We start from the raw sequence: 27,648 nt of genomic DNA on the forward strand, positions 1-27,648 counted from the left end.
TAAAGCCCCTTATTACTTGGCTCCTTCCCACTTTTCCAGTCTTCTTACTTTTTATTCTTTACTATGTACTCTGTGACCTAATGACACTGGCCTCTTGGCTGCGCCTAACACAAGACACTCATCTCTTTACTAAGGGTATTTTCACTATTTGTTCCCTGTATCTCCATACGTTCTCCCTCATTTCCATCTCCTGGCTTCTCTGGCTTTCTTCAAGCCTCAGCTAAAGTTTTACCTTCTATAAAAAGCCTTTCCCAGAACTCCTACATCTGAGTCTTTCCTCTAGAAAACTTTCTCAATGTCTCAAATGTCAGTGGTAGATTATACAGAATTTTTACAAATCTTCTTTCATTTGTAGTTAGCTTTAAGACCTGTTTGTTGGATGATTTTTAGATGAAAAAATCTCCAATTTACTCTGAATATATCTTGTTTGTACATGATTCTTTGCATGATTTCTCTCTCATGAGACTATGAGTTCTTTGAGGGCAGGAATTGCTTTTGCCTTTTTTTGAACCACTACCTGGATTTCTTTGAACTGGACACAGTGACTGGCACTTAATAGGTACTAAAATGCTTATTATTGACTTAATATGAAACATTTAACAGTGATGTTAATTTTTTGAAAGTCAAAAGAAACCTGCTAAACATATTTGAATTTTATTTAAGAAAAAGACTATGTTTTCCATTCATGTGCTAGTTACCATATAACCATGATTAATTAAACAAATACAGAATGATAGCTACTGGGGAAGAATGGGAACAAGTGAGGGTTTTTTGAATATGAAAAAGACATTAGCATGTTTGAAAGAAACAGGGAAGGAGTCAGTAGACAGCGAGAGATTAAAGATTAGTGAGAAAGTGGGAATGATAGGGGAGACAATCTTCTGGAGAAGAAGGGGTGGAATGGAATTACTTGTAAGCAGAGAGAGGTTCACCTAGGGAAGGAGAAGAGCCACCTTTTATTGTAAAATAGAGGTGAAGGAGGGGATAGTGGTAGAAGGATGATGTCAGATGAGAAGGTGAAAAGGTTTATTGGTTTAATAACTGGCTTTCACTTGTTTACATGTTCATCTGTCTTAACTGGGATTTGAGAGAGTAGGGAAAATGGTAAGAAGGCAGAAAAGGAGAGGAGACAAGAGTGATTATGTAGGATTAGTCAAATTGTGATTTACTTGTTTCCTAAAACAAAAGGTCACACTATTTTTCAGGATAAGTAAGTGTAACACAGTACATGAGGAAATAGGATTTAATCACTCTGGCATCTCAAAAAAAATCTCTGTAAATGATCCTTTAATATGTAAAGTTGGGTCATAAATACATAAAGATGGCCAGAATGAGCAGACTGGCTGTGCCATCAGAGTAGCATAGTTGATAGAGTATTGGTCTTTAAGTAACCAAGACCTGGGCTGGGTGTGGCAGCCAAAGTTTATAATCCCAGTCATGGGAGTAACTTCTTGAGCTGAGGAGTTCTGAGATTCAGTGTAAAGTGACTGGATGTTTATAGCAAGTCTAGCACCAAGGTGGTGAAACCCTAAGAATGGGGACTACCAAGCTCCTAAACAGGTATGAACTGCCTTAGGCTGGAAGTGGATCAGGTCAAAGTTCCCATGTTCATCAATCAATAAGCATTTATTAAACATCTACTATTTTCCAGGCACTGTGATAAATGCTGGGGATACAATAAGAGGCAAAAGACAGTCTAATGGGGGAGATAATATAAAAATATATTTATGTACACGTGTGTGTGTGTTGTGTAACAAAGCAAGTTATATACAGGATAAACAGGAAATAGCTAACAGAGGGAAGGAACTAGCATGAAAAAGAGTTAGGAAAGGCTTCTTGTAAAAGATGGAATCAGAAGTGGGAAATAGCCTGTGAGTGATCCCTGCACCTCCAGCCTAGTCAAAATAAAATGACCCAGTATTGGGGAAAAAAAAGAATAAGAAACAACTGTGTTTCAATTTTGTCTCTGATATTAACTATGTGATCATGGATAATCAATTAACCTTTCTAAGACTCAGTTTCCTTATTTGTAAAATAAAAATGATACCTGTAATATTTACTTTGTAAGGCTGTTGTGATTTTCAGATAAAATTTTTATAAAGTGCTTTGCAAAATTTAAGGTGCTATTTGAATGTTAATTGTTATTATAATAAGAACTGGTAACTCTAGGTGAATATGGCCTATGACTAAAAACTAGTATTTAATGAAATTAAAAGACGTGGAAGAGAATATATGACTGCATTTGGAAACAAATTAGATCTAGGACCAACATATAAAACAACAGTTCTAGGACACATTAAGAGATATTAAAGAAAATCTTAGAGATAGTAGCTTCTTAAAGGATATGTGAAAAGCCTTTCCCCTATCAATTTGAAGTAGACAGTGCAGTATACTTCCATCTCTCCACAATCCTCCGGGAGGTTATATCCATACTAAAATATTAAAAAAAAAATTACATGCTTTTGAGAGACAATAGCCATGGATCAAATTAGGGACCTGGAACAAAACATAACTATTCCTTACCAGACTATCCCAATGTATCTGAAAATCTTCATGTGACCGAAAAGGACAATCAGGGGGAACAGTATGAAGAATACTTGTTATTTGTCCCATTTTCATGCTATGCAAAAGTAATACATCATAAGCATCATTAATCAAAAATGGAGTACAGTTCCATAAATAAAGTGATTTCTAGCTTAATTCTACTAGGCAAAGTACTGTTATTTAGAAAAATTTTACTACTGATTCCAGAAAAAGCAGACATTATAAAACCTCACCAATTCTGACTAATTGGTGGAAATGAAATCTGAATTAGAAAAAAAAGTCTGGCCTGTAGGACATTTTACAAAGAAAATTTAGGTTCATTACAGAGATTAATACGAAGTTATATCTAAGAAAGTGTTTCCTGTACAAGTTTTCCCAGTATTTTTTCTGATGCACAGAAGAGTATCATTTGCAAATAACCCATTAATTATATACCAATAATACTTTATTTTTGAAGAAGGAGGGATCCAGCACTGTGATTTAATTAGGATGGAAACCTAGGATAGAGTTGATAGAATCTCCCTCCACAAATGAGACTGAAGAAGGCCTCTATAACATAAACTCTTAAGAAAGTTGCCTTCACTGTATCCCCAAGAAATCATAAAAATGGGAAAGGGTCCAACATGTACAGAAATATTTATAGCAGCACTCTTTGTGGTGGCCAGAAACTGGAAATCAAGGGGATGCCCATCAATTGGGGAATGGCTGAATGAATTGTGGTATATGAATGTAATGGAATACTATTGTGCTATAAGAAATGATGAACAGAAAGACTTCAGAGAGGCCTGGAAAGACTTATATGATCTGATGCTGAGCGAAAGGAGCAGAACCAGGAGAAGTTTGTGCACAGCAACAACCACAGTGTGTGAGGGTTTTTTCTGGTAGACCTGGAACTTCACTGCAATGCAAAGACTTAAAAAAATTTCCAATGGTCTTTAAGGCAAAATGGCTTCCACATCCAGAGAAAGAACTATGGAATTCAATTGCAGAATGTAGCAGATCATTTTTTTTTCTGCGTATTTTGTTTTGGTTTGTCATATGATTTCTCCCATTCATTTTAATTCTTCTATGCAGCATGACTATAGTGAAAACATATTTAATAGGAATGTATGTGTAGAACCTATATAAAATTGTATGCCTCAAGAGAGGGGAGAGGGAGGGGAAAAAAATCTGAGTTATATGGTAGTGATTGTAGAACACTGAAAATAAATAAAATTAATTTAAAAAATGTAAAAAATTAGCAAAGGATCCAAAAGATGATGATTCTAATAATCAACTCTGCAAAGATAAAAGTTTCCATTGGTAAAATATTCTGAAAGACATAGTTTCTGAGTAACATAATCATTTTATTAATAAAGCCAGAATGTTATTAATAAAAAAAAAAAAGTTGCCTGAGAGATTAAGTGAATTGCCCACAATCACCGTTTGCATGTGTCTGAGGCAAGATTTTAACCCAGGTCTTCCAGACCCCAAGCCCATGCTTCTTAAAATATTCAAGTATTTTTCCTGTAATTTAGTTAGTCTTTAACCTCATTTATCCTAATTTCTTCAACAAATCCATTGAAAACAATAAATTAAAAACTCATCTCAACTCAAATCATACAAATAATTAGTAATTCTTAATTCAAAGATTCAAATTAGTGAGATTTTATTGTATCTGAATAAAGCTTTAATAGTTGTCATTTTATGTTATCATTGTTCAGTCTTTTTCGGTCATGTCCAACTTCATTTGAGATTTTCTTGGCAAAGGTACTGGAGTGGTTTGCCATTTCCTTCTCTAGTTCATTTTACAGATGAGGAAACTGAGGCAAACAGAGTTCAGTGACTTGCCCAGGGTCACACAGCTATTAAGTGTCTGAGGCCACGTTTGAAGTTAGGACAATGAGTCTTCCTGACTCCAAGCATGACACTCCATTCACCCAGGTGTCCTGGTATCATTTTGCAATCTTATATCATTAACAATTCAAGTCTAGAAGCTTCAACTTGTAATTCCGAGACACAATTTCTGTTATACAATAATAACCCATGGGTCACTTAGCCTGCAAGTGGAATGGGTGTACCTGTTTTTATAGAGAACATTTTACTATGTTTAGAAAAAAACCAAAATAATTTTTGGGAACTAAAACTAATAGCTTTTGTAATAACTTCCTTTGAGAGATATGATGAAAGAAACTGATTCTAGTAGGTAAATATACCTCCATGTGCTAATAAAATACCTCACAGAATCTTAGAATTTATGAGTAAGACTTATAGATCTTAAAGACGAACTAATCCAGACCTCTCATTCTGGATGAGGAAACTGAGGCCCAGATAGGCTATGTCACATATCTGTTATTCCCATATTAGTGGAACAGGCAAGATCAGAATCCAGGTTTCTTTTCACTATACCATTCTGTCTTGTTTTGTTTTTTTTGACAGAATTTTATTTATGACACAATTTACAAATTTTAACCTTATGTCATCTAATATAACAAAGAGGAAATGAATATTTTTAACCTACCAGATAATTTAAAAATTGAACTCTTACCTTGGCAAGACATAGCACCAGTTGCTTAAAATGGAGTGCCCCTCAATAGTAGCATGCTTGTTACTATCAAAATTCTTTAATATGTTTTCAGAAATTTCAAAGTCATTTAGCTTTTAATAGAAAGAAGACATTTTAATACATAAACCCACAAATGAACCAAGTCATTAAAATTAAATCTATACATATAATCAGATCCACCCTCACTTCCCAGATACATGAATTTAAGTTACCTTGATTCACCTATACCTGTGCTATATACTGTGTCCAAATCACCTGATACCTGGTTTCACATTTACTTAGAATACCACTGCGCCTCCCTTTTTGCCTTCTATCAGAATTCATATATTTGTACCTTTTAGTCAGAATTTAGACAATCTGGTTAATTCATATGAAGGTATGAAGGATTAATATGAATAACCCTACAAGGAAAGCATTTATATTTTGAAATAGGGGCTTGTTAGTCAAAGAATCTTTAACTGGTGGAACATGTAGGGCAATCTTTTAATATCTGCTGTCTAGAATAGGAGTGGAGTGACAGGAAGGTTCTAGAAGTCTTCCTAATTCTTATGTGTATCCACTTTCCATACTATGATGTTCCTTTTCTCTAGTTTCTCAACCTGCCAAGGTCTCCATAGGAAGAACTGGAAAGTAGGACCATGGTACTAGTGGTCTCAGGAGCCATTTTTGTTTATAGACAGCCAGCTTTAGATTGTTATGCATATCGAACCCTAGCTCAATCCCTGAGAGAAAGATAGTTTCTTGCAGCAGATGATATAGGGAGAGAGAAATGGGAGGAAAAGCTTTATGAATAGGGTCAGGTAGTAGGTATATAGGATAGGGAAAAGCTGAATTTCTTAAAAGACAGAAGACTCATGTTCTGGGACTAGAGAAGTCAGTTCACATCATTCCTACTATCTACCTCTCCCCATCTTTCTAGGACAGGACAATGGAATGAGTAAGACCTCTAAGGCTTCCCTTCCTATCAAGTCTGGTTTCTCAAAGAACCTTTAACAGCTTTATGTCTTGGCTCTAGGTCGTATATCTTTGGTATCTCCTTCCTCTGCCTTCTCCAACTTCCAGACGCTTCCTTTCCCCCACCCTTCACATAAGAGAAGTCACAGGATTGGGGACTTATTTTCCTCCAGGTTCTAGTGATTTGAGAGTATTAGGAGGGTCACTTCTTTCTCAATGATAAAAAAAAACCTCTCAGATGAATAGATTATATAATTTTTAGGTTGTTGTTTAGCCGTTTTCAGTTGTGTCCAACTCTTTGTGACCTTATTTGAAATGTTCTTGGCAAAGATACTGGATAGATTTGTTACTCCCTTCTCCATTGAGGATGGATTTTACAGATGAGGAAACTGAGGCAAACAAGGTTGAGTGACTTGCTCAGAATCACACAGCTTGTAAATGTCCGAGGCCAGATTTAAACTTCGGAAGATAAGTCTCTACCCACCGCATCACCAGCTGCCTCTGTCATATAACAGATGCTTAATAAATGCTTATTTAACTATTCACTGACTATACAACTAATACGGCACTAAAGCATGTGTTTGTTATCTTGTTTTGTTATTTATTTATTTTAAAGATAATTTATTTATTCAACTTTTAACATTCATTTTCACAGAATTTTGGGTTCCAAATTTTCTCCCCCCTTGTCCCCCCCCCAAAACACCGAGCATTCCAATTGCCCCCATCACCAATTTGCTCTCTCCTCCATCATTCCTCTCTGCCCTTGTCTCCATCCTCTCATCTGCCCTGTAGGGCCAAATAACTTTCTATACCCCTTTACCTGTATTTCTTATTTCCTAGCGGCAAGAACAGTACTCGATAGTTGTTCCTAAAACTTTGAGTTTCAACTTCTTTTCCTCCCTCCCTCCCCACCCCCTCCCTTTGGAAGGCAAGCAATTCAATATAGGCCAAATCTGTGTAGTTTTGCAAATGACTTCCATAACAGTCGTGTTGTATAAGACTAACTATATTTCCCTCCATCCTATCCTGCCCCCAATTACTTCTATTCTCTCTTTTGATCCTGTCCTTCCCCATGAGTGTCGACCTCAAATTGCACCCTCCTCCCCATGCCCTCCCTTCCATCGTCCCCCCCACCCTGTTTATTCCCTTATCCCCCACTTTCCTGTATTTTAAGATAGGTTTTCATAGCAAAATGAGTGTGCATTTTATTCCTTCCTTTAGTGGAATGTGATGAGATTAGACTTCATGTTTTTCTCTCACCTCCCCTCTTTTTCCCCAAACTAAAAAAGTCTTTTGCTTGCCTCTTTTATGAGAGATAATTTGCCCCATTCCATTTCTCCCTTTCTCCTCCCATATATTTCTCTCTCACTGCTTGATTTCATTTTTTTTAAGAATTGATCCCATCCTATTCAATTCACTCTGCACACTCTGTCTCTATGTGTGTGTGCATATGCATGTGCATGTGTGTGTGTGTGTAATCCCACCCAGTACCCAGATACTGAATAGTTTCAAGAGTTACAAATATTGTCTTTCCATGTAGGAATGTAAACAGTTCAACTTTTATAAGTCCCTTATGACTTCTCTTTGCTGTTTACCTTTTCATGCTTCTCTTCATTCTTGTGTTTGAAAGTCAAATTTTCTTTTCAGCTCTGGTCTTTTCATCAAGAATGCTTGAAAGTTCTCTATTTCATTGAAAGACCAATTTTTCCCCTGAAGTATTATACTCAGTTTTGCTGGGTAGATGATTCTTCGTTTTAGTCCTAGTTCCTTCGACTTCTGGAACATCCTATTCCATGCCCTTCGATCCCTTAATGTAGAAGCTGCTAGATCTTGTGTTATCCTGATTGTATTTCCACAATACTTGAATAGTTTCTTTCTAGCTGCTTGCAATATTTTCTCCTTGACCTGGGAACTCTGGAATTTGGCCACAATATTCCTAGGAGTTTCTCTTTTTGGATCTTTTTCAGGTGGTGATCGGTGGATTCTTTCAATATTTATTTTGCCCTCTGGTTCTAGAATATTAGGGCAGTTTTCCTTGATAATTTCATGAAAGATGATGTCTAGGCTCTTTTTTTGATCATGGCTTTCAGTTAAGCCCATAATTTTTAAATTGTCTCTCCTGGATCTATTTTCCAGGTCAGTTGTTTTTCCAATGAGATATTTCACATTATCTTCCATTTTTTCATTCTTTTGGTTTTGTTTTGTGATTTCTTGGTTTCTCATAAAGTCATTAGTCTCCATCTGTTCCATTCTAATTTTGAAAGAACTATTTTCTTCAGTGAGCTTTTGAATCTCCTTTTCCATTTGGCTAATTCTGCTTTTTAAAGCATTCTTCTCCTCATTGGCTTCTTGAACCTCCTTTGCCAATTGAGTTAGCCTATTTTTCAGGGTGTTATTTTCTTCAGCATTTTTTTGGGTCTCCTTTAGCAGGGTGCTGACCTGCTGTTCATACTTTGCTTGCATGTCTTTCATTGCTCTTCCCAGTTTTTCCTCCACCTCTCTAACATAATTTTCAAAATTTTCTGAGCTCTTTTTGAGCTTTTCCATGGTCTGATCCCATTGAGTGGGCTGGAATACAGAAGCCCTGACTTCCATGACTTTCCCTGATGGTGAGCACCGCTCTTCCTCATCAGAAAGGAGGGCAGGAGAAACGTGTTCACCAAGAAAGTAACCCTCTATGGTCTTGGCTTTTTTCCCTTTTCTGGGCATTTTCCCAGCCAGTGACTTGACCTCTGAATATTCTCCTCACACCCACCTCGCCTCCGGATCCTCCCAGCCAGCACTTGGGGTCTGAGACTCAAATGCTGCTTCCCAGCCTCAGGGCTTTGGGCGGGGGCAGGGCTGCTATTCAGTGTGAGATCAAGTTCAGCTGCCCGGGTAGGAGCAGGGCCGCCTCATGGGCTCAGTTCCCTCAGGAGGTTTATGCAGAGACCTTCAACAATGGATCCGGGCTCCTGCCTGCTTGGGGAGCCCCAGTCTGCTCCCACCTCCACTGGGGCCTCCCGAGGGGGCCTGAGTCATAGGGGCTCCCCACTCCCCTCTTGACCTGCCAAAGAGACCCTCTCACCGATCCCTGTCACCTGTGGGTGAAGGGACCTGCATGGCTGCTGGAGATTCTGTCCCTGAAGCCTGCTCGGATCTGCTCCTCTCGGCACTGGGTGGCCAACGCAGGGCTGGGCTCTGCTCCGCGTCCGCAGTGCGAAGAACCTTTTGCGAGAGGTTTTCAGGCTCTCTGGAATAGAAATCTCGTCCACTCTGCTGTTCTGTGGCTTCTCCTGCTCCCCAATTTATTGGCAGCTCTTTTCTACAGATAGTTCATGGGCTGTGGGTTCGGAGCTAGCGTATTTGTGTGTTTCTACTCCGCCATCTTGGCTGCGCCCCCCTATTTATTTTTTAATATAGTATGTCTTGTGGCAGTTAGGTGGCACAATGCCAAGCCTGGAGTCAGGAAGACTCTTCCTCCTGAGTTCAAATCTGCTCTTAGACACTTACTTGCTGTGTGACCTTGGGCAAGTCATGTAACCTTTTTTGCCTCAGTTTCCTCATCTGTAAAATGAGCTGAAGAAGAAAATGGCAAATCACTCTAGTATCTTTGCCAAGGAAACCCCAAATGGGGTCATGAAGAGTTGGACACAACTGGAACAACTCAACATGTCCTATCTAACATATCCAACTAAAGTACCTTAAAAAGAGACCATTTCTCATAAAACTGTTATATCCCTAATACTTAGGAGTATATACTACATACAGAAGACACTCAAATATTTGTTGATACCTTCATTACACTATTGAAGTCACCAGGCATCTCCTTCTTGCCATATCTAACAATGTTTTGTCTTTCCATGGCTATTCCGAAGCACTTATTTTCCCTTCTCTGAATCACTATAGTATACTTTGCAGAATTGGAAAGGAACTATACACTATGTATCAATGCGTGCATGCATCAATCAATCAACAAGCATTTATTGAGCAGTTATTGTGTGCCAGGCACTGTGTTAAGTAAAAGGGATAAAAAGACAGTTGTTTGTGCATACGAATATATGTACGCATTTGTATGTATCTATGTTCGTATATACATTAAGCCTGATAAAACTTCTTATGTAATAAACTCTTAATGATTTTTTGAAAATCAGAATTCCATGTTTGTTGATGATTTGTCCTAACTAGTCCCTCCTCAAATCCCCTATATTCAATAGTTCAATTTGAGGCATAGCTAATTTGATGGTGGGATCTTTAGAAAAACCTAGAGCAATAAAACCAGTAAATATTAAATTAATTTATTTTGATGACAATCAAAGTAAAATGAACTTTCTAGCATTCTTAACACTAAACAAACAAACAAAAAATCACCCTAAAATAAAACCCAGTAAATATCACTAAGGCCTAGAAATTGGAATACTTTGGTACCTTTGGTGGCGGTAGTCTAACTGTACAAGCTTCTACACTGAAGCAGAGTTGGTTTTCTGACACATTCATGTCCAAAACTGAAAGTAAAATGTGTAGTACCATTAGTCTAAAATTTTTATCATATCAAATTATTCTATGCTATAAAAATAAGTTATGTATTTCCAACCTGAAAGTAAAAGAATGTGCCCCACCCCCCCACCCTCCCCACCAATAGAAGCTAGGCTAAGAACAATTTCTTGAACAGACATTCCAAAATACTGAGGTCAGAAAAAGAAGTGAACTGGCCATGCAATGAATGGGAGAGCTGATATAAATAGGGAATATAATGTAAAAAGTAGCACAGGATTAGGAATTGGGTTCCTAAGACCTGGGTTCAAATCCTGATTCAGTCAGCTATTACCTGTATGATTTTAGGCATGTTATATGAGCTTCAGTCTCTTCACATATAAAATGATGAGAATGGATCAGATATTCTCTTAAACTTCATTTCTAGTTGAAATCTACATTCCTATATTCCAGTCACAGCAGACAGACATTCAATAGTGTGATACACTGATACTCTCAAGATTTTAAGAGGCAGTGGAAGGATTCCAGCACTCTGGGTGGATCTTTTATGAAGATTTATGAGAAAATATGCACAAAAATCACATAATATATGCAAGAATAGTGATCTGTTCTGGTGGAGACAGTACTCAAATTGATAAGATAGTGAATCCACCAAAGTAAACACAGAACTCAATACATTCTACATAATGTTTTACAAATCTGGAGCTTAAAGATTTGAAGTTAGACTACAGACTTAAATTAGAGTGAGAGGAGGAATATGAAAAGTCCCACAGCAAAAGAAAGGACTAGTATAAGAACTTCATAAGCTCAAAGTTTGTTATGTGATTGGGTAACATGTAGATTGGACTCACCTTAAATATATGGATGTACTTTACAGAAAGTCTTCCTCTGTGTTTTCTGGCTTTTGACCTGAGCTGCCTTTCAAATAGTATATGAGCCCAGAGGATATGGCTGGACATTGCAAAATTTCCAGAGTCTTTGAGAGCTCCCATCTTTTTTCATTTACAATTAAAACTGCTTTCAGTGTCAGAATGAGGAAGCCTTACCCGCCACTTCAGATCCAACCCAGTGGAGAATTAAATTAAGTTTATAATTCTCTATTCCTGGATCCAGACACAGGACACAGCAACTGTTATTCAACCATTTCAGTCATGTCCAACTCTTTGTGACCCCATTTGGGGTTTTCTTGGCAAAGATATCAGAGTAGTTTGCCATTTCCTTCTCCAGCTCATTTTACAGAAGAGGAACTAAGACAAACAAGGTTAAGTGACTCCCCCAGGGTCACAAAGCTACTACACAACAAAGTTTGTGAAACTATGGACTGATGGTGGAAGGTAAAGGTTGGGTTACGTGGTTGATCTTGAAATTTTAGAACCTATCTGATATTCCAGTTTTTTTCTTTAGTAGAAAAGGAAGCATTTGGTTCTTATTAGAAGTTAAGTTTTCACTTTTAAAATCACTATTATGACACTTAATGCCAATTGTTTCTTCTTGGGACATCATAAAAAACTAAATGTTGCCTAAATCCACTATCCCTAATACATTTTAAAAATTGAATATAAAAGTGTCTTTTAATTAGGATAGCTTTTCTTAACCTGTAAATCCTTGGGAAAAATATTTTCTATTCTATTTCAGATTAAAATGCTAGAAGAAACTCACAAAGTGAAATTTATCATTCTGATCCACTGTAAACATACAAACCAAAATCATATGAACTCTAAGATCTGTAAAGATGCCTTTTAACAATGGCTAATCATATTATTTTACCTACTGACATATACTTACCAATAGCACTTTGCCTTCCTGTTTCAGAAATAAAATCTCTCCCTTAAAAGAAATCCACAGAATATACCGTATTACTACAATTCAAGAATTTTATTGCTGCATATAAATTACATCATCTCTGAAATTTTTCATACATGGGAACTAAGGAAAATGCTATAAAACTAATTTGTTATTCAAAGGGCTCTTTGAAGCTATTGTAAAGAAAAATAAAACCATCCACATATTTGATTTAAATCAAAAGTAACATAGAAATATTTAGCCAAATATGTAAGAAAGGATATAAAGACTTTTTTCAACAAAATATTTTCATATTAGAAGAGAACATTTAGGTAGAATTAGATATTCACTAGGTCAATATGTACATATTCCTTAGGGTCAGGTCTTAAGTAAACAGTATAAGAGCAAACAGTGTTGAGCAAGCAAAATTGCAATGACTTCCTTCTGGACTTTAAAAAAAAACCTGTGAAATGAAACTACAAACTAATATGCTAGTGAATAGATGGTGGAGCAAACTTTGTTACTCCCATACATAAGTATAGGAAGCTGGCAGTCACAATTGGAGCAAATGTGAAGTAAAGAATAGTCTTTAAAAGTAGGAAAAAGTAAAAAGATATGGTGTAAAGTAAACCAGAAAACATGACTAATAAAAGAGAATTAAATTTAAAAAATGGTTTTCTTGTTGTGGTGGTTGTTATTTGACTACTGGAGAAGAATTCTCTTCATTGTCCTTTTTCAAGTCTTACAAAGGACCAAAAATGAGGATGTTGGCAGTTAGTTACTCCGGAGACTCTTAGTGTTATTATCACTAATATATTTTTTTCTATCCACAGCCTTGTTCATCTGAAAAAGTTTACTGAGAGGGTTTGCAGGAAGTATCACTTTTGTACCTTAACAGTAAAATCTGAAAATAGTGCTACAGATGATTAGGTCTTTATAATTATGGAAGGCACTATAAGTCTGGAACTATCAAAAGAATCTGGGGCAAAATGAGAGTTTCGAATAGAATACATGGTGGTACTTGTTGGCTCTCATTGTCGATCCGTGTGGGACTGACTATACTCAAAGCAACATCCTCTGTAAACAAGATAAATAAAAACAGGACAAACCACAAAAATTACTTTGAATTTACTTATTTGCACATATGATGCATTCTACAACCACCACAACTTTCTCTAAAAATTAAGCTTTTCAAGAATCGTGCTTTTTAAATCTTTCTATACTTAGTGCCTTGCACAGAGAAGGCACTTAAATGCTTTTAAAAACTGAATTGGCAAACAAAAACAAACTAGATGGGTTCGTGAGCTCAGAAAAGATCTTAAATCCACTGATAATCGGGCAAATTAATTACCTTTAACTAGCAAATGACCAGCTTTATTCCATGATGGAGAAAGTCTGGCTGTGACTGAATAGGAGAGACAGATTTGAAGAATGGCAGGAATTACTTTCTGAGGAGTCACCACCTAAAAATATTCATCAGAAAAAAGGAGTTAAATCTTAAGAGCAATGAGCATTTTCCCAAGGAATCATCAATTCTGCATCCAAAATACTTTTCATATCTGTCCCTTCTGTCTTTATGTCTACTACCTAGGTACAGTATAAATTATTTTAAGTGGAAAAAGTTATATTTGAAGTTAGAAAAACTGGATTCAAATCTCAGCTTTGACTGTATTGTGTGATCATGGGGACATCACTTTACTTCTCTGAGTCAGTTTCCTTGTCAGTAAAATAAAGAAGCTGCATTAAAAATTCTAAATCTATGGTCCTGTTCATCTCTTTTAACTATTGCAACAATCTCATTAACACATCTCTCCACCTCAACTAATCTGTCCTTCATTCTTCTTCCTAAAATCTTTCCTGTGCAAGTCTAGTCACATCACTTCTCTGCTAAAAAATCTCCCATGACTGCCTTACAAAACCTTGAATTATCTCCCTGTGCCATAAATATCACAAAGCACTTTGCACCATTTTAATAAACTTTATCAAGTATTATTTTATGTCCTGTATTTGTATATGTCACATTTTATAACACATAATGTCCTTAGTAGACTATAAGTTCCATAATGGTAGAGTTCCTATCTTATTATATCTAAAATTTGTGTCCACACCCTTCCCCCCCCCCAATCTAGAATAATACTCTGTATACATTGGGTAATAAATATTGAACTGAATTGATTAAAAATTTCTTTCTCAGTCACTTATGATGCCAGGACCTTCAATCAAAGTATTATATTCAACAAGCAGACAAGACCATGTTGGATTAAAGTACTTCCAGATATGCATGCAGAGAAGCATAATTCCATCATTGTGAGAACCCTTCCATATATTCTCATTTTTTCCCATGTTCTTCCAAGACTTGGAATCCTTCTTATTGTTTCTTCATTATCTTTGTGATTCTACTGTACTGTTCTGGATACTCTTTCATTTGTGCTACATGAAGACCCTTCCTCCTTTTCCGTCTGTTTTTCTACGTCTCTCATATATCAGTTCTCATGGGTAAACCATAGTTGACAACACAATGCAACCTAGTTATAGTAAGCCATGCATATTTCTGAATTTGGCTATAATTTTATTTTTTAAGATTAGGGTACTCCATGATTTGTAGCCAAACAGGAATCACTGGAATCAGACTGATATTTAAAAGACAGTCTTCTGCAGTAGAATTAAGGAGTTTAGGGTCACTTAAAGCTCTGTTTTAGATCACATGATCATTGATTTATGAAAGAAACTTTAGAAGCCATTCAGTCCCACATTCTCATTTTAAATATGAGGAAACTGAGGCCAAGAGAGGCTAAGTGACTTACCCATGGTCAGAGAGGTAAGCAAGGGGCAGAGTTGAGATGTAAACTATGTCCGGGATTGAACCCACAGCCTCTGATTCCAAAAGTGGTGTTCTTTCCACAGTACTAAACTCCCTCACTAAATGAAAATAATTATTAGAGACCACTCTTTCTGGTCAATCTAACTTTTCAAAAACTTAAACAATCCTTTATAGCAGTTTGCAAAGGTAGATATTAGCAGCTTTCACTAACCCAGCAAGTCTGTACTTATAAAGTTTCTGAGCAAGAATGCCTTTCACATTTTGTTTATTGTCCCCTGTACTGAAACCCTGCCAGGAACTTCTGGGCCTAATTTTAATAATTATTTACTATGGAATACAAATGTCCTATTTTGATGTCTCAAATAGAGATAACAGTGAGGTTCTCAAAGGCTATGTCTATGAAGTGAAAGCTCTGACAAAGTGTAACAAGCCACTTTTTTGAAAACTATTGTTTATTTCAAGTATAAAAACAACATTCATTCAAATAGCTTCTAAAATCAACAACTGGGAAATAGGACTCGCGGTAAGATGGAGCAGGGAGGTTTCTATTTTCTTTGAGATCATTCCAACCTAAGAGGACAGAACAGTTTTCTAAAACAGAAGGCAGTCTTGGCATTTCTATAAAGCACTGAAGTTTCATGAGTCAATATTATGAATTTAAGTGTTTACCTAAATTCATCTATTTGATTAAAATATAAAATGTTCTCCTTTGGTCACCGCGGTTCTCTCTGGGCAGCTGCCGGAGCCTCTTAGCCATGTCGGCAGAGTCTCACTGGTTAACAACAGAAGAAAGGAATCACGTTATACATGACCTCAAAGCTGCAGAATGGTCAGAATTAAGCGAAAGAGATGCTCTATATAAAGAATTTTGTTTCAAAAATTTTAATCAGGCTTTTGGATTTATGTCCCAAGTTGCACTACAAGCAGAAAAGATGAATCACCACCCTGAATGGTTCAATATACATAACAAGGTCCAGATAACTCTTATTTCGCATGACTGTGGTGGAATAACCAAGAGAGATATAAAACTGGCTCAGTTTATTGATAAAGCTGCTTCTTCTGTTTAACGTCCTGCAAACTACAGGTAAATAGTACTGAAATCTTGACTACAAAATATGTTGATGACAATTTACATGACCAGTTAACTTTGAAATTTCTGATTTACCTTGTACTAAGATAATGATGTTTTAAAATAAGGTCTTAAATATTAAAATGATTTAAACCTTAAAAAAAAATATAAAATGTTTCAATACTCATTTATGAATGAGAACTCTCTCTTGTAAAGCCCCTTTTATTTAATTAAAGAAATCCTTAAATGGCCTACTTCATTCTTTCAATGCACTCAGAATAATTATTAGCTTATCTTAAGTGTTTCTTTTTGGGAGGAGGGCAGGGTGTTGATAAGACACCAATATTCCCAACATCTTACTCTTTTTATTTCACAATACAATTGGCTGAGTAGGTTGGTAACCACAGAGATACATTCTATTACATACACTGAGATCTGTGAAAAAGTTATGATTAGTATGTGGAATTGTCAATGTGTAAAAGATTCTTACTCTTGTTCATAGTATGACTGTGTCTGTATATTCTACTTTTGAATTTAGGAAAAGTCTTTTTAAGCATTTTACTTTTTGGAGGTAGTTAAATGTAATAGAAAGAGCAGCTAGAATTGGAGATAGAAGAGGTATGTTTGAATCTTGGCTCTTTCACTTATTCCCAATGTGATCTTAGGCAAGCCATTTAATTTCTTTAGGTCTCAATCTCCTTATCTACAAAATAAGAATACTGGAGTAGATAAATTCCAGCTCTAAATCTATGATCCTATGAAGTATGGGCCTAGCAACAGCCTCTGCTGCCCTTCAAGAATAAACAAATAAATGTGAAGAGACTCATAAACATCAAATAATGGTTTAAGCTGTGGTGTCTCATAAAATAAAGAAAAATACAAAATGGCCCTCAGTCTTCTATGGCTCCCTTCTATTTCTTAAGTAATAGAGTAGCAAAAGAAGGTGGGCAAACAGCGATATAAATCAATCTTTGAAACACTATTTATAACACTAGTTATAAATATCCTTTCTTAGTACTTGAAGTAGAAGATCTTAGTCCAAAACTGAATTACATAAATATTGTACATTTTTTTAATAAATGAAACTATATAAAGAAGTTGAAGGTGACTCACATCCTAGTTTAGGCTTTTGCTACCTTCCTTCCAGACTACTACATTAACCTATTAATTAATTGCCTTCTCCCCTCCTATTCTTTCCCCTCTCCAATCCATCCTCTACATGGTTGCCAAAGTGATGCTCCTAAAGTGCAGGTTTGACCATGTCCTTTCCTTTCCCTTCTCAAAAAGTTCCACTGGGTCTCTATTGCTTCTAGACTAAAATGCAAATCCCTCTGTTTGGTTTTTGTCGTTGTGGTTTTAAATTACTTTATTTTTTTCAATTATCAAATACTTATTTTTCTCCTATCAACTGTGTCTCACAAAAACAAAACAAAACAAAACACAAGACACCTTATAGCTAACTAGTATAGTCAAATAATACAAATTTCCATATTAGCCATATCCAACACAATTGTACTCATTAATCCATCACTCTCTATCAGGAAGTAGGTACCACTGTTCATCACCACTCCTTTAGAATCATAATTTGTTATTGCATTGACAAGAGTTCCAAAGTCTTAAATAAAGTTTTTCAAAACTGTTCATTTTACCGTATTGATGTTAATAAATTATTACCCCAGTTGTGCTCACTTCACTTTGTATCAGTCCATACAAGTCTTCCCATGTTTCTCTGAAATACATCAATCATTTCTTATGCTACAATAGTATTTCATCACATTCATATACTTTATTCAGCCATTCCTCAATTGATGGGCACCCTTTTAGTTTCCCATTCTTTGCCACAAGAACTGCTAGAAATATTTTTATACATAAATGACCTTTTCCTCTTTCTTAGATCTCCTAGGTATATAAGACCTAGCAGTGGTATCACTAGGTCAAAGAATATCAACAATTTAGTAAATTTGGGGCATAGTAGCAAATTATTTTCCAGAATGCCTGGACCAATTCACAGCTTCACCAATAGTGCACCAATGCGTCTGTTTTAATGCAGCCCCTCCTACATTTGACATTTTTTTTGTTAATATTCTTAATCTTATGGGTTTAAGATGGAACCTCAAAGTTATTTTAATTTGCCTTTCTTTAATTCAGTCATTCAGTCAATAAAATGTATTAAGTGCCTACTATGTGTCAGGCACTGGAACTTTGTATTATTTGGCCATGGTTATCTGTTACAAGGCTTTGTTTGTCTTTTCTTTCCCTTTTTTTTCCTCAGTGAGGAAGAGTTGTTAAGAAGAAAAATAAGTACTCAATAACTGGAAAAAAATAAATTTAAGACAACAACAAATATCAGAGGATTTTGTGTACCAAAAAGAGGGGAAAGACAGTCTTTGTCCTCAAAGAGCTTACAGTGTAATGGAAGAAGTCGACACACAATAGGAAGCTAAACAGCAGGAGTGGGAAATGGGAATGGGCAAGGGGGATGGGGGGGGAAGAGGAAGAAGGTACCTAACACAAGGGCATGATGTACAGTGGAGTACAACTAGATAGGAAAAGAAGAGATGGCTGGCCTGAGAACTTTGCTTAAATGGAAGTTCTAAGAGGGCTCTTGACTCTCCACCCTTCAATCAGAGGGGGAGAGGGGCCACAGAGGCAGAGGATACTGATTGTGAGTTCCAGGGCTAAAGTGATCTTGCAGGATGAAAATACTCCTGGAGCATGAGGAAGAAATACAGAGGAATGTAAATAGATATGATTTGGAGTATTCTTTCACATGGTTATAGATAGCTTGCATTTCTTCCCTTGAGTTCATATATACTGTGTTCTGTTCTGTTCACATATAAATTGATCGTTTATTAATTGGCTAATGGATCTTATTCTTATTAAGTTTGAATCAGTTCCTTAATATATCAAGGAAATGAAACCTTTATCAGAGAAGCTTATTGCAAAGATTTTCCCCCTCAACCGTTTTGCTTATATTCTTCCCTGCACTGTATTTGTTTGTGCAAAAACTTAATTTTATATAATCAAAATTGTTCAACTTCTGTGTTCGTTTCTATCCCTTGCTTGTTTATGAACTCTATTCACAGATCAGAAAATTAATTTCTTCTCCCTCCCCAATTCATTTGATATAAACTTTCATATATACAGGTCATTATTTTGAAAACTTGTCATATGGTAAGAGATACTCTCTAAATATAAATTTCTCTAACATTACTATTCATCTTCCCCAGCAGTTTTTGTTAAATAGTTGGTCCTTGTTCTAGGAGGTGGGGTTCTAGGAGATGGCTACTACATTCATTTACTTCTTTATGTTGTATATCTAATCTGTTCCATTGATCAACTTTTCTATTTGATGATTATTGTTATGTAGTACAGTTTAAGTTGGTATTGCTAGCCTTCCTTTCTGCCTAACTTTTCCCATTATTTCCTTTAAGATTCCTGATCTTTTGTTCCTCCAGATGAACTTCATTCAGGGAACAGGACTCTTTAAAAAATAGTCAGGGGATGACCCCTTTAAATAGAAAGAAAGACAAAAAATAAATCAAGCTAGGAGGAGCAGGAGCCTCAAGGTTGTTGTTTGGAAGAGAATAGTTACTATTGACATTCACTCCAAGCCAGGAGGGTCCAAAACCAGTCATTGAGTGGAGCTTAGGCAGAGACCCATTGTTGTGGGCATTCTCTCACTTTAAGGGAGTACCTGAAAAGGCCTTAGACAAGGTTTCCCATTGCATCCTGGGCCATCTTCAGTCATCCTGATGAATATCTGGTCAGTGGATCTAGATGCCTCAGGAGGAGAAAGTGAGGCTGGTGACCTTGCACAGCCCTTCCTCACTCAAAACAAAGTCAAGTGCAAGTCATGTAATCATTTCTCTGATGTCATGGTCCTCTTCAGAAATGAAGGATGAACACAATTTTAGTCATTCTGTAGTTATTTTAAAAGGAATTTCTCTTTATATCTCTTCCTTTTTGGATTTGATGAGTAATATACAAATATATTAATGATTTGTTTGGATTTACTACATATCCTGCAATTCTGCTGAAGTTACTGTTTCAATTCATTTTAGGTGACTCATATTATCTTCGAAAAGTGATGACATAGGTTTGTCTTTCTTTATGCTTTTATTTCCTGAATTTTTCTTATCTAATCACTATGACTAGCATTTCTAACAACACATCCTATGTTAGTGGAGACAATGGATATCCTTGTTTCCTTCACAATCTATGTTTCAAAGTGGTAGTTTGTTTTGCTTATGTCATCTCTTGCTTTTAATCCCTTCTCCTCTCCATGTTCTTGCCTGATTGCCTATTGAGTTTAATGTACTTCTATGCCAAATACTTTATATGTGTTTAATCCTCCTTTGTCCATTTCATATGGAAGTGAAGATCAAGTATCTTCCTCCACCCCACTTTCTTCATGTTTCTAAAATGTTCTTCCCATGCACCAGGATTATGTAAGATAGGAAATTCTATCCCTTGATCTCACTTGCTCCTAGGTTTGTTGTCTTTGTACTCACTCTATGACTCTTGTAGACATTAGGGTTATAAGGAGATACTTCTTTCTTCTTCCTTTCTTAGAATGTACACACATCATCACCCTCCAATCGGTCAAATTTACTTACTTTTATGTGCTCCTCTTGATTCCTCTTTTTGCAGTTCAAAGTATCTACTTAGTTCTAGCCTCTTCAATAAGAATGATTAAATATCCCCTATTTAAATTAAAGGTCTATTTTCCCCCAGTAACATTTCATGAGTAAATGCTTCATGGTAGTAAGCTTTTCAGAATAGTAAGTAGTAAGCATAGTAGTACACTTCTAGAATAATGTATTACCAGCTCTCCTCTTCTTTAAAATGGTAGCTGCCAGGCATTGTGTAACCCTGATTGTGGTTTCTTGATACCTGAACTCTTTCTTCCTGGCTGCTTGAAGTATTTTTTTCTTTGATGTGGAAGCACTGGATTTTGGATATGATGTTCCTTGGAGGTTTCATTTTGGTGTTTCAGGATGTGACTAGCAGATTTTAAAAATATATTTAGTTGGCCTCCTAGTTCTAATATATCTATGTAGTTTTCATTCATAATTTCTTGAAATATCTACCTTTATGATCTAGATTTTCAGGTATTTCTACAATTCTTAGATTCTTCTTGACCTATTTTCTAAGTCAATTGGTTTTTTTATAGGTGATACCTTATATTTTCTGATTTTTTTCTCTTTCAATTTTGTCTGAGTATTTCTTTTTGTTTCACAAAAGAACTCAACTCTGTCTAATCCAACCCAATTTTCAATTAGTTTGTTACTTGAGTAAGGTTTTGTAGCTCTTATACTATGCTGTTTATTCACCTTCCAGTTCTTTCTTCTACATATCTCATTTATTTTTCATTTTTCCCCTAAAGTTCTTGTTCCACAACTTGAAGGAACACCCTGATTGTTACCCTTCAGGTTCAAGGAGGCACACAATATCCAGTTTGAGGTAAGAACAACAAAGATGGAGGCTTTAAAAGTCCTTGGATAGCCCTTGGTCCAGGTTCTTGTCTCTGCTCCCTGTACATTGCTGCTGGATCCAGGTTTTCCTTAGTTGTCCCTATCCCCTGGCTAGAAGAATACTGTGAGTTGTATTTCTGGGTTGTCTTTTTCTATCTATACCCCCTCTTTAGTTTCTTCAGGCTTCTCTCTATCTCTCTCTGTTCAGAATCCAAAATATATATGTTGTGGTTTCTTCTTAGCTTTCTTGATCATTTGGTTTGCTGCTCTTTTTTCATCCTTATTGGTTTATGAGACAACTGAGTTGTTCTGCTTCTCCTAACAATGCTATCTTGAGACAAATTTTGACAGATACCTTTAATAATTACAATTTGCTTTACAATGCCTGCTTGATAATCATAACAAGGTAAATGATGTTATTTCTATTGTATCTTTCAATGAATCTTGTGTAATTTTAACTTATGTAAGGTACACACTTTTTCTGGAGGAAAATCTTTAAGGCTCTATTTTCTTCTACTGAATCACTTTTTATAGTCGAAAGTAATAAAAGTAGTGGGAATTTGTATTTTTTTATACCTTTCTGTCAGTTCTGTGGCTGTAAAGATGAATTTTTCTGCAGAATTATCTCTTCAGAATGCATGCCTAGTCCCCTCTTATATCTTTATCACAGATGCCCTAGATATGTACATAGATTACTATCAAAGATTTTACAGAGTAAAGGAAGTAGCTTTATGGATCAGAAGTTGTTCATTTTTGTCTCTGTCTTTTCTGGTAAGTAAAAGTAGTTTGATTTGTTCCAAGTGTTTGCTATTGTTCCTTATCAAGAATTAACCCTTAAATGCCCTCAAAGTTGTGTCATCTCCAGCATGAATCTTCTCTAAGTATATAGTTGGTTTGGTTCAGCTAGTCTTCCTATTTCCTTTCATGCCATTTCAAATTTTTTTTTGGGGGTGATGTTTCTTGGGGCTAACCATGTCTCTCTTGAAAAAAATTCTCAGTACTCTCGATATGTAATTATGAAACTTTTGTACATAATATTTAGCCTCTTCCATTTCTTAATCCTGAACCATATTTTCCAACATATTTTTTGTTGCCTCCCCTCATCTTACCTTTACATTGAGGTCACTGAATGTTAGAGTATATTTTAATTTGCAAGGTTTTACTCAGCTCTTTATAGAATTTCTCTACCATCTTATCCACTGCAAGAGAAATGGATACATAAATTGCAATTATCTTCAAAGTTGTGTTTTGTAAAGGAACACTACAAGACATTCAATGAAATGATGTTTCTTGTTAATTTTGGATACATGATAAAAACCAACTTCTGTCTGATCTTGAAGAAGATCCTGTTAGGTCCTTTTCCATTTAGCTTCAAATGTCTTTTATCTTCTGGTTTCTTTCATAGTTAGAATGTTGAGATTGATAACATTCAGTTCCAGCAACAGTTCCATTCATTGGTCACTAGATAAACATTTAATATTCGTAATATTGTTAGAGTGGAGTCAAAATCACTCCACCCCATTTTAGCTGGGATACTTTAAGTAGATGAGAACAGATCTTAATTCCAATCATGGCTCTGAACTACTAAGTACAAAAAGGTGTTCTAAAAGGTATCTGATAGGTTCAAATGACACCAGCCAAGAGGTCTGTTCTAGTTGGCTGGGAGATTTAATTATGCCACCTGGTTCCTTTATCAAAGCATTTTCAGGGAAGATACTGATTCTAGAAATGGGAGTAAGCATGGGGTTCTAGCTAAACTCTCCTGAGAAGGAATTTTTTTGGGGGGGAAGTGGGAAGCAGAACACTTAACCAAGTCTTCTTCCTCCTGTAACCCCTGACTAAAGGAGGACCTCTGAAGAGTCAAGAGAATACTGGATTACTTATCTTTCCATCCATGTCCTAATAGTGTTCCCAGATCAACTGGAAGTAATGTCTACATCATAAGGAGCTAAGGACAGACTGGACTCATGGCTCTACAAAGAATCCATGAAAGGGACTATATCATGTCTATGGGGAATTTATTCAGCACCCAATGAATGGGAGAAAAGGACTTCCAGCATTTAGGAGCTGTGGGTTAACCTCTGTCACATAAATCATCAACATTTTTATATATCACCAAGAAATCCCTGCAAGAAGAGTTTATAAGTGATGTCTCACTTAAAATAACTATAGACAATATAAAATACCTCAGAGTATATCTGCCAAAACAGACCAGAAATTATATGAACATAATAATAAACCACTATACAAATAATCAGATTTAAATAACTGGAGAAATATTCACTGTTCCTGGGCAAAGTCATTATGATAAAAATGACAATTTAACCTCATGTATTTATATTTATTCAATGCCATCCGAATTAAATTATCTAAATACTATTTTATTGAGTTAGAAAAAATAATAACAAAATTATCTGGAAGAACAAAAGATAAAGAATTTCAAGGAAACTAATGAAAAAATGTGAAGGAAGAAGGTTTAGCAGTGCCAGATCTTAAACTATATCATAAGGTAGTAATTATCAAAACTATCTGGTACTTGCTAAGAAATACAATGGTAGATCAGTGGAACATAGTAGATATATATAGTACTAAATGATTATAGTAACCTTGTGTTTGACAAATGTGAAGATTTAAATTTTGGGGATAAGAATTCATTTCGTAAAAAAAAAAAAATGTGTTGGGAAAGCTAGAAAGCAGTCTGGCAGAAATTGGGCATAAACCAGTATCTTAAACCATTTACCAAGACAAGGTCAAAATGGATACATGACTTAAAGGGAAATGTTACAAGAAAATTAGAAGAACATAGAACATTACCTATCCTGGGAAGATGGTGGAGTAAGATAATAAACACCAGGTTCTCCAAAATTCTCCCACAAACGCAACAAAAATATTGCTTCAAAAGGAATTTTGAGCAGCAGAAATCGTTAAAAGTGGGATAAAGTATTTGTCCTCTTGCCTAAGATAATTGAGAAGGACACTAAGATACAACCTCCAAGGGATGAAGGTTTGATCAGAGTGAAGTGCAGACACCTCCAGGGAGACTCCCTTGGATCAACAAACAAGTCCCAGGGGCAGGCAGCAGCTTCAATTTCAGGATAGTGTAGGGGTCAGATAGCTGAGCAGAGCAAGACTGAAGGATCCTCCCCAGATACTGGACCTCCAGGCACAGGTTTGTTGACCAGACTAAATCCAGGCTGCAAGTATGAACAAGGAGGAATGAGTACACTCCTGATGAATGCCAGAGGGTCAGGGACCCTGCTGGTTATAGATACCCACAGAAGAGTGTAGTGCCTGGTTTCTCTTCTAGGGCAGAGAGGTAAAGCTGAAGTTTGCAAGGGAGAGGGACCACAGGAAAAAAGAGCATTTGCAGTGATTGCATGGTTAGCCATGACTCAGGGGCTGTGAGAAGTGCCCAAGGTTGGTCTCACAGACGTAGCTTAGAAAACAACAGCAAGTAAACCTGAAGCCTGAGGCATCATCCCTCGAAACTCGAAATTAGTATCTGACTATAATAATAAGTCATATACTACAAATTGTTTAGCTATTCATCAATTGGAGGGCATCTACCATTTAGCCAATCTGATAGTGTAAGATGATATCTCAAAGTTGTTTTATTTGCATTTCTCCAATAATGATTTAGAACATTTTTTTCATATGATTATAGTTTTGATTTCTTCATAAAAAAACTGAATATTCATATACTTTGACCATTCATCAATTGGGGAATGGCTCATATTCGTATACATTTGACAAAATTCTTTATATATTTGAGAAATGAGACTTTTATCTGAGAGACTGTGGGAATGAAATGAATCTCACTCTTATCTGAATGGACAAAGGAGGGTTAAATACACACACATCTGTACACATGCATATATACTCAAAGAATTCAGTGTAGAAATACATCAAACTCAACAGGAAAAAAAAGTGGGGATAAAGTGAGAGTTAAGAGAGAAGATAATTCCAAGGAAGGAATTGTCACAATCAAAACAAACTTCCTGATCCTAAGGTGGCAGTAAGAGGGGGAAAAAGAAAAGAACTACAATCTAAAGGGGGTACTTTCAGACAACTGGGATCCTGAAGAGCCAGACACAACTGAAACAACAAAATTATTATTCCCATTTTATGGATGAGGAAACTGAGGTTCACTGAAACAATCAGCTCAAAACTTGATAATCTAACACAAATGAATATATAAATATTAGATTTTCTTTATTATCCCTGGTCATCAAAGAAAATAGTACTTAAAGTCACTTGAGACACTATTGGTAAAATAACTTAATAATATATTGCATTCATTAAATTGACTCTAAAACATTACCTTTTCATAGATTCAGAATTTTTTTTCTATTTTGATTTGTTATTCAATTTTTTGCCCCATAAATACTTGATGAAAAGTAATTAAATTCTTACTTTCAATTAGTAAATACTTTAAAGATAAGTTCTTTCAGAACAGTTGGGTGAGATACCAGAAGGGTAATGCACCCTTATCTATGCTCTAACTGGACAGAATAGTGGCTTTGGAGTCAGAAAGATTTGGGTTCAAATCCCTGCCACTGACACTTCTTAGTTGTGTCATCCTTGACAAATCATTTAAACCTCTCTCAGCTTCAGTTTACTGGTCTGCAATATGGGATACTAGTAAGACCTACCTCACAGATTATTGTAAAGATAATGTAACAACATATAACATATCATGGCATAATACAGCATGACAATATAACAGCTTTACAAACCTTAAAGCATTATACACAGTTGTCCTGTAAACAGTTTTAAATTATTGGGTTAAATTTGCACTAAGACTTTGAGAGCACTTTGTATAAGTGTTAGCTGCTATTACCAACTTCTCCCTTAAAAGAAACTGTTTCCTAGCAAAAAGTGAGGAAGAAAGTTTTCCAACAGGAGAAATAGGCTCTAGGCGGAAAAAGGTCCTAGGTAATTATTCTTTTTAATGCAATGTATCCCTTTGGCAGTCTGGTGAAACTAGGATTGTTTCAGAGACAGCTTAAACAGGCTAGGGAGAACTGATTGTTTTATTTTCTATGTGTGCATCTGCACCATAGAAATCAGCAAATTACAAATCAAAGTTTGATTTATTGTTTTGTTGATTATCTAGACTTAAGAAAATGATGGAGAAAATGTTAATAATGCAGCTTAAACTTAAAAGTGTGGCAAAGTTAAACATCCTTTAAAGAAAAAAAGCCAGTTGTTAAAACATTTACCAGCATACCCTTCTCAAAATAATGTTTTTAAAAGTCTAAAATAAAATATATAGGAATGCAAAGGAAATCAATTATACTGAAATACAGTCATTGAAATATTTTTAAAAACCAAGTTCATGGATCCCAGGTTAGGCACTCCTAATAGGGGTTTTATATAGTCTTATAGATAGGATAATATAGGACCCTTGACCTTGGGTTCTAGTTTTAGATGAAAGACATTCAACTGGTAAGGCTGGAACTTCTGAAAAGCATGAAGTTATTAAAGCCCCTCCTAAATAAATAACTAATATTTCCTCTGGCTACTCTAAAATAATTCTGTTCACTCAAATTGCAATAGGTCAAGCTTTCAGACTTTTTAACAATGAAGCACCCCAACGCCACTCAAAATGCCCCCAAGTCTTATGAATATATATCTTAGGTGCCTCTTAATCTGAATTTGCCTGAATTGCCTGAATTTCATAATCAATCAAGCATTAACTAAGCACTTACTATGTACCAGGCATAAAATGTAAGAAATGGAAACACCACTTAGAAGGATGTCTAGCCAGGCAATCAAAATAATAATGCTAAAGTGGTTTGGCCATATCAGAGTTCCACAAACAGATGTGTAACAGACTTTGGACATTTATTAGTTAGCTTATGAACATGTAGGCTGCCTCATTTAGACATGTATTTGTTTGCCCTGAGCCAACATTTACCACCATGGAGATGTCACTAATCAATTTACTAAGATCCACAATTATTGGTCTCTTGTATGCAGT

At 35.9% G+C, this 27,648-nt stretch overlaps 1 protein-coding gene and 1 pseudogene across 1 annotated transcript in view; one reads left to right on the forward strand and one right to left on the reverse strand.

Moving 5' to 3' along the window:
• C4H18orf63 (chromosome 4 C18orf63 homolog) overlaps positions 1–27,648 on the reverse strand; it is a 48,610-nt gene that overhangs the window by 11,285 nt on the left and 9,677 nt on the right. Inside the window, exons 5-10 of the mRNA XM_072604096.1 lie at positions 13,650–13,761; positions 12,302–12,343; positions 10,451–10,527; positions 5,072–5,181; positions 2,524–2,620; positions 2,335–2,432 (exon numbers count right to left, since the gene is read on the reverse strand). Coding sequence (XP_072460197.1) covers positions 2,335–2,432; positions 2,524–2,620; positions 5,072–5,181; positions 10,451–10,527; positions 12,302–12,343; positions 13,650–13,761 — 536 coding nt within the window. The remainder of the gene's footprint in view (positions 1–2,334; positions 2,433–2,523; positions 2,621–5,071; positions 5,182–10,450; positions 10,528–12,301; positions 12,344–13,649; positions 13,762–27,648) is intronic.
• LOC140500965 (pterin-4-alpha-carbinolamine dehydratase 2 pseudogene) lies at positions 15,866–16,355 on the forward strand (annotated as a pseudogene).

Source organism: Notamacropus eugenii, chromosome 4 (genome assembly GCF_028372415.1).
Source record: "Notamacropus eugenii isolate mMacEug1 chromosome 4, mMacEug1.pri_v2, whole genome shotgun sequence".
In the NCBI taxonomy this organism is placed as follows: Eukaryota; Metazoa; Chordata; class Mammalia; order Diprotodontia; family Macropodidae; genus Notamacropus; species Notamacropus eugenii.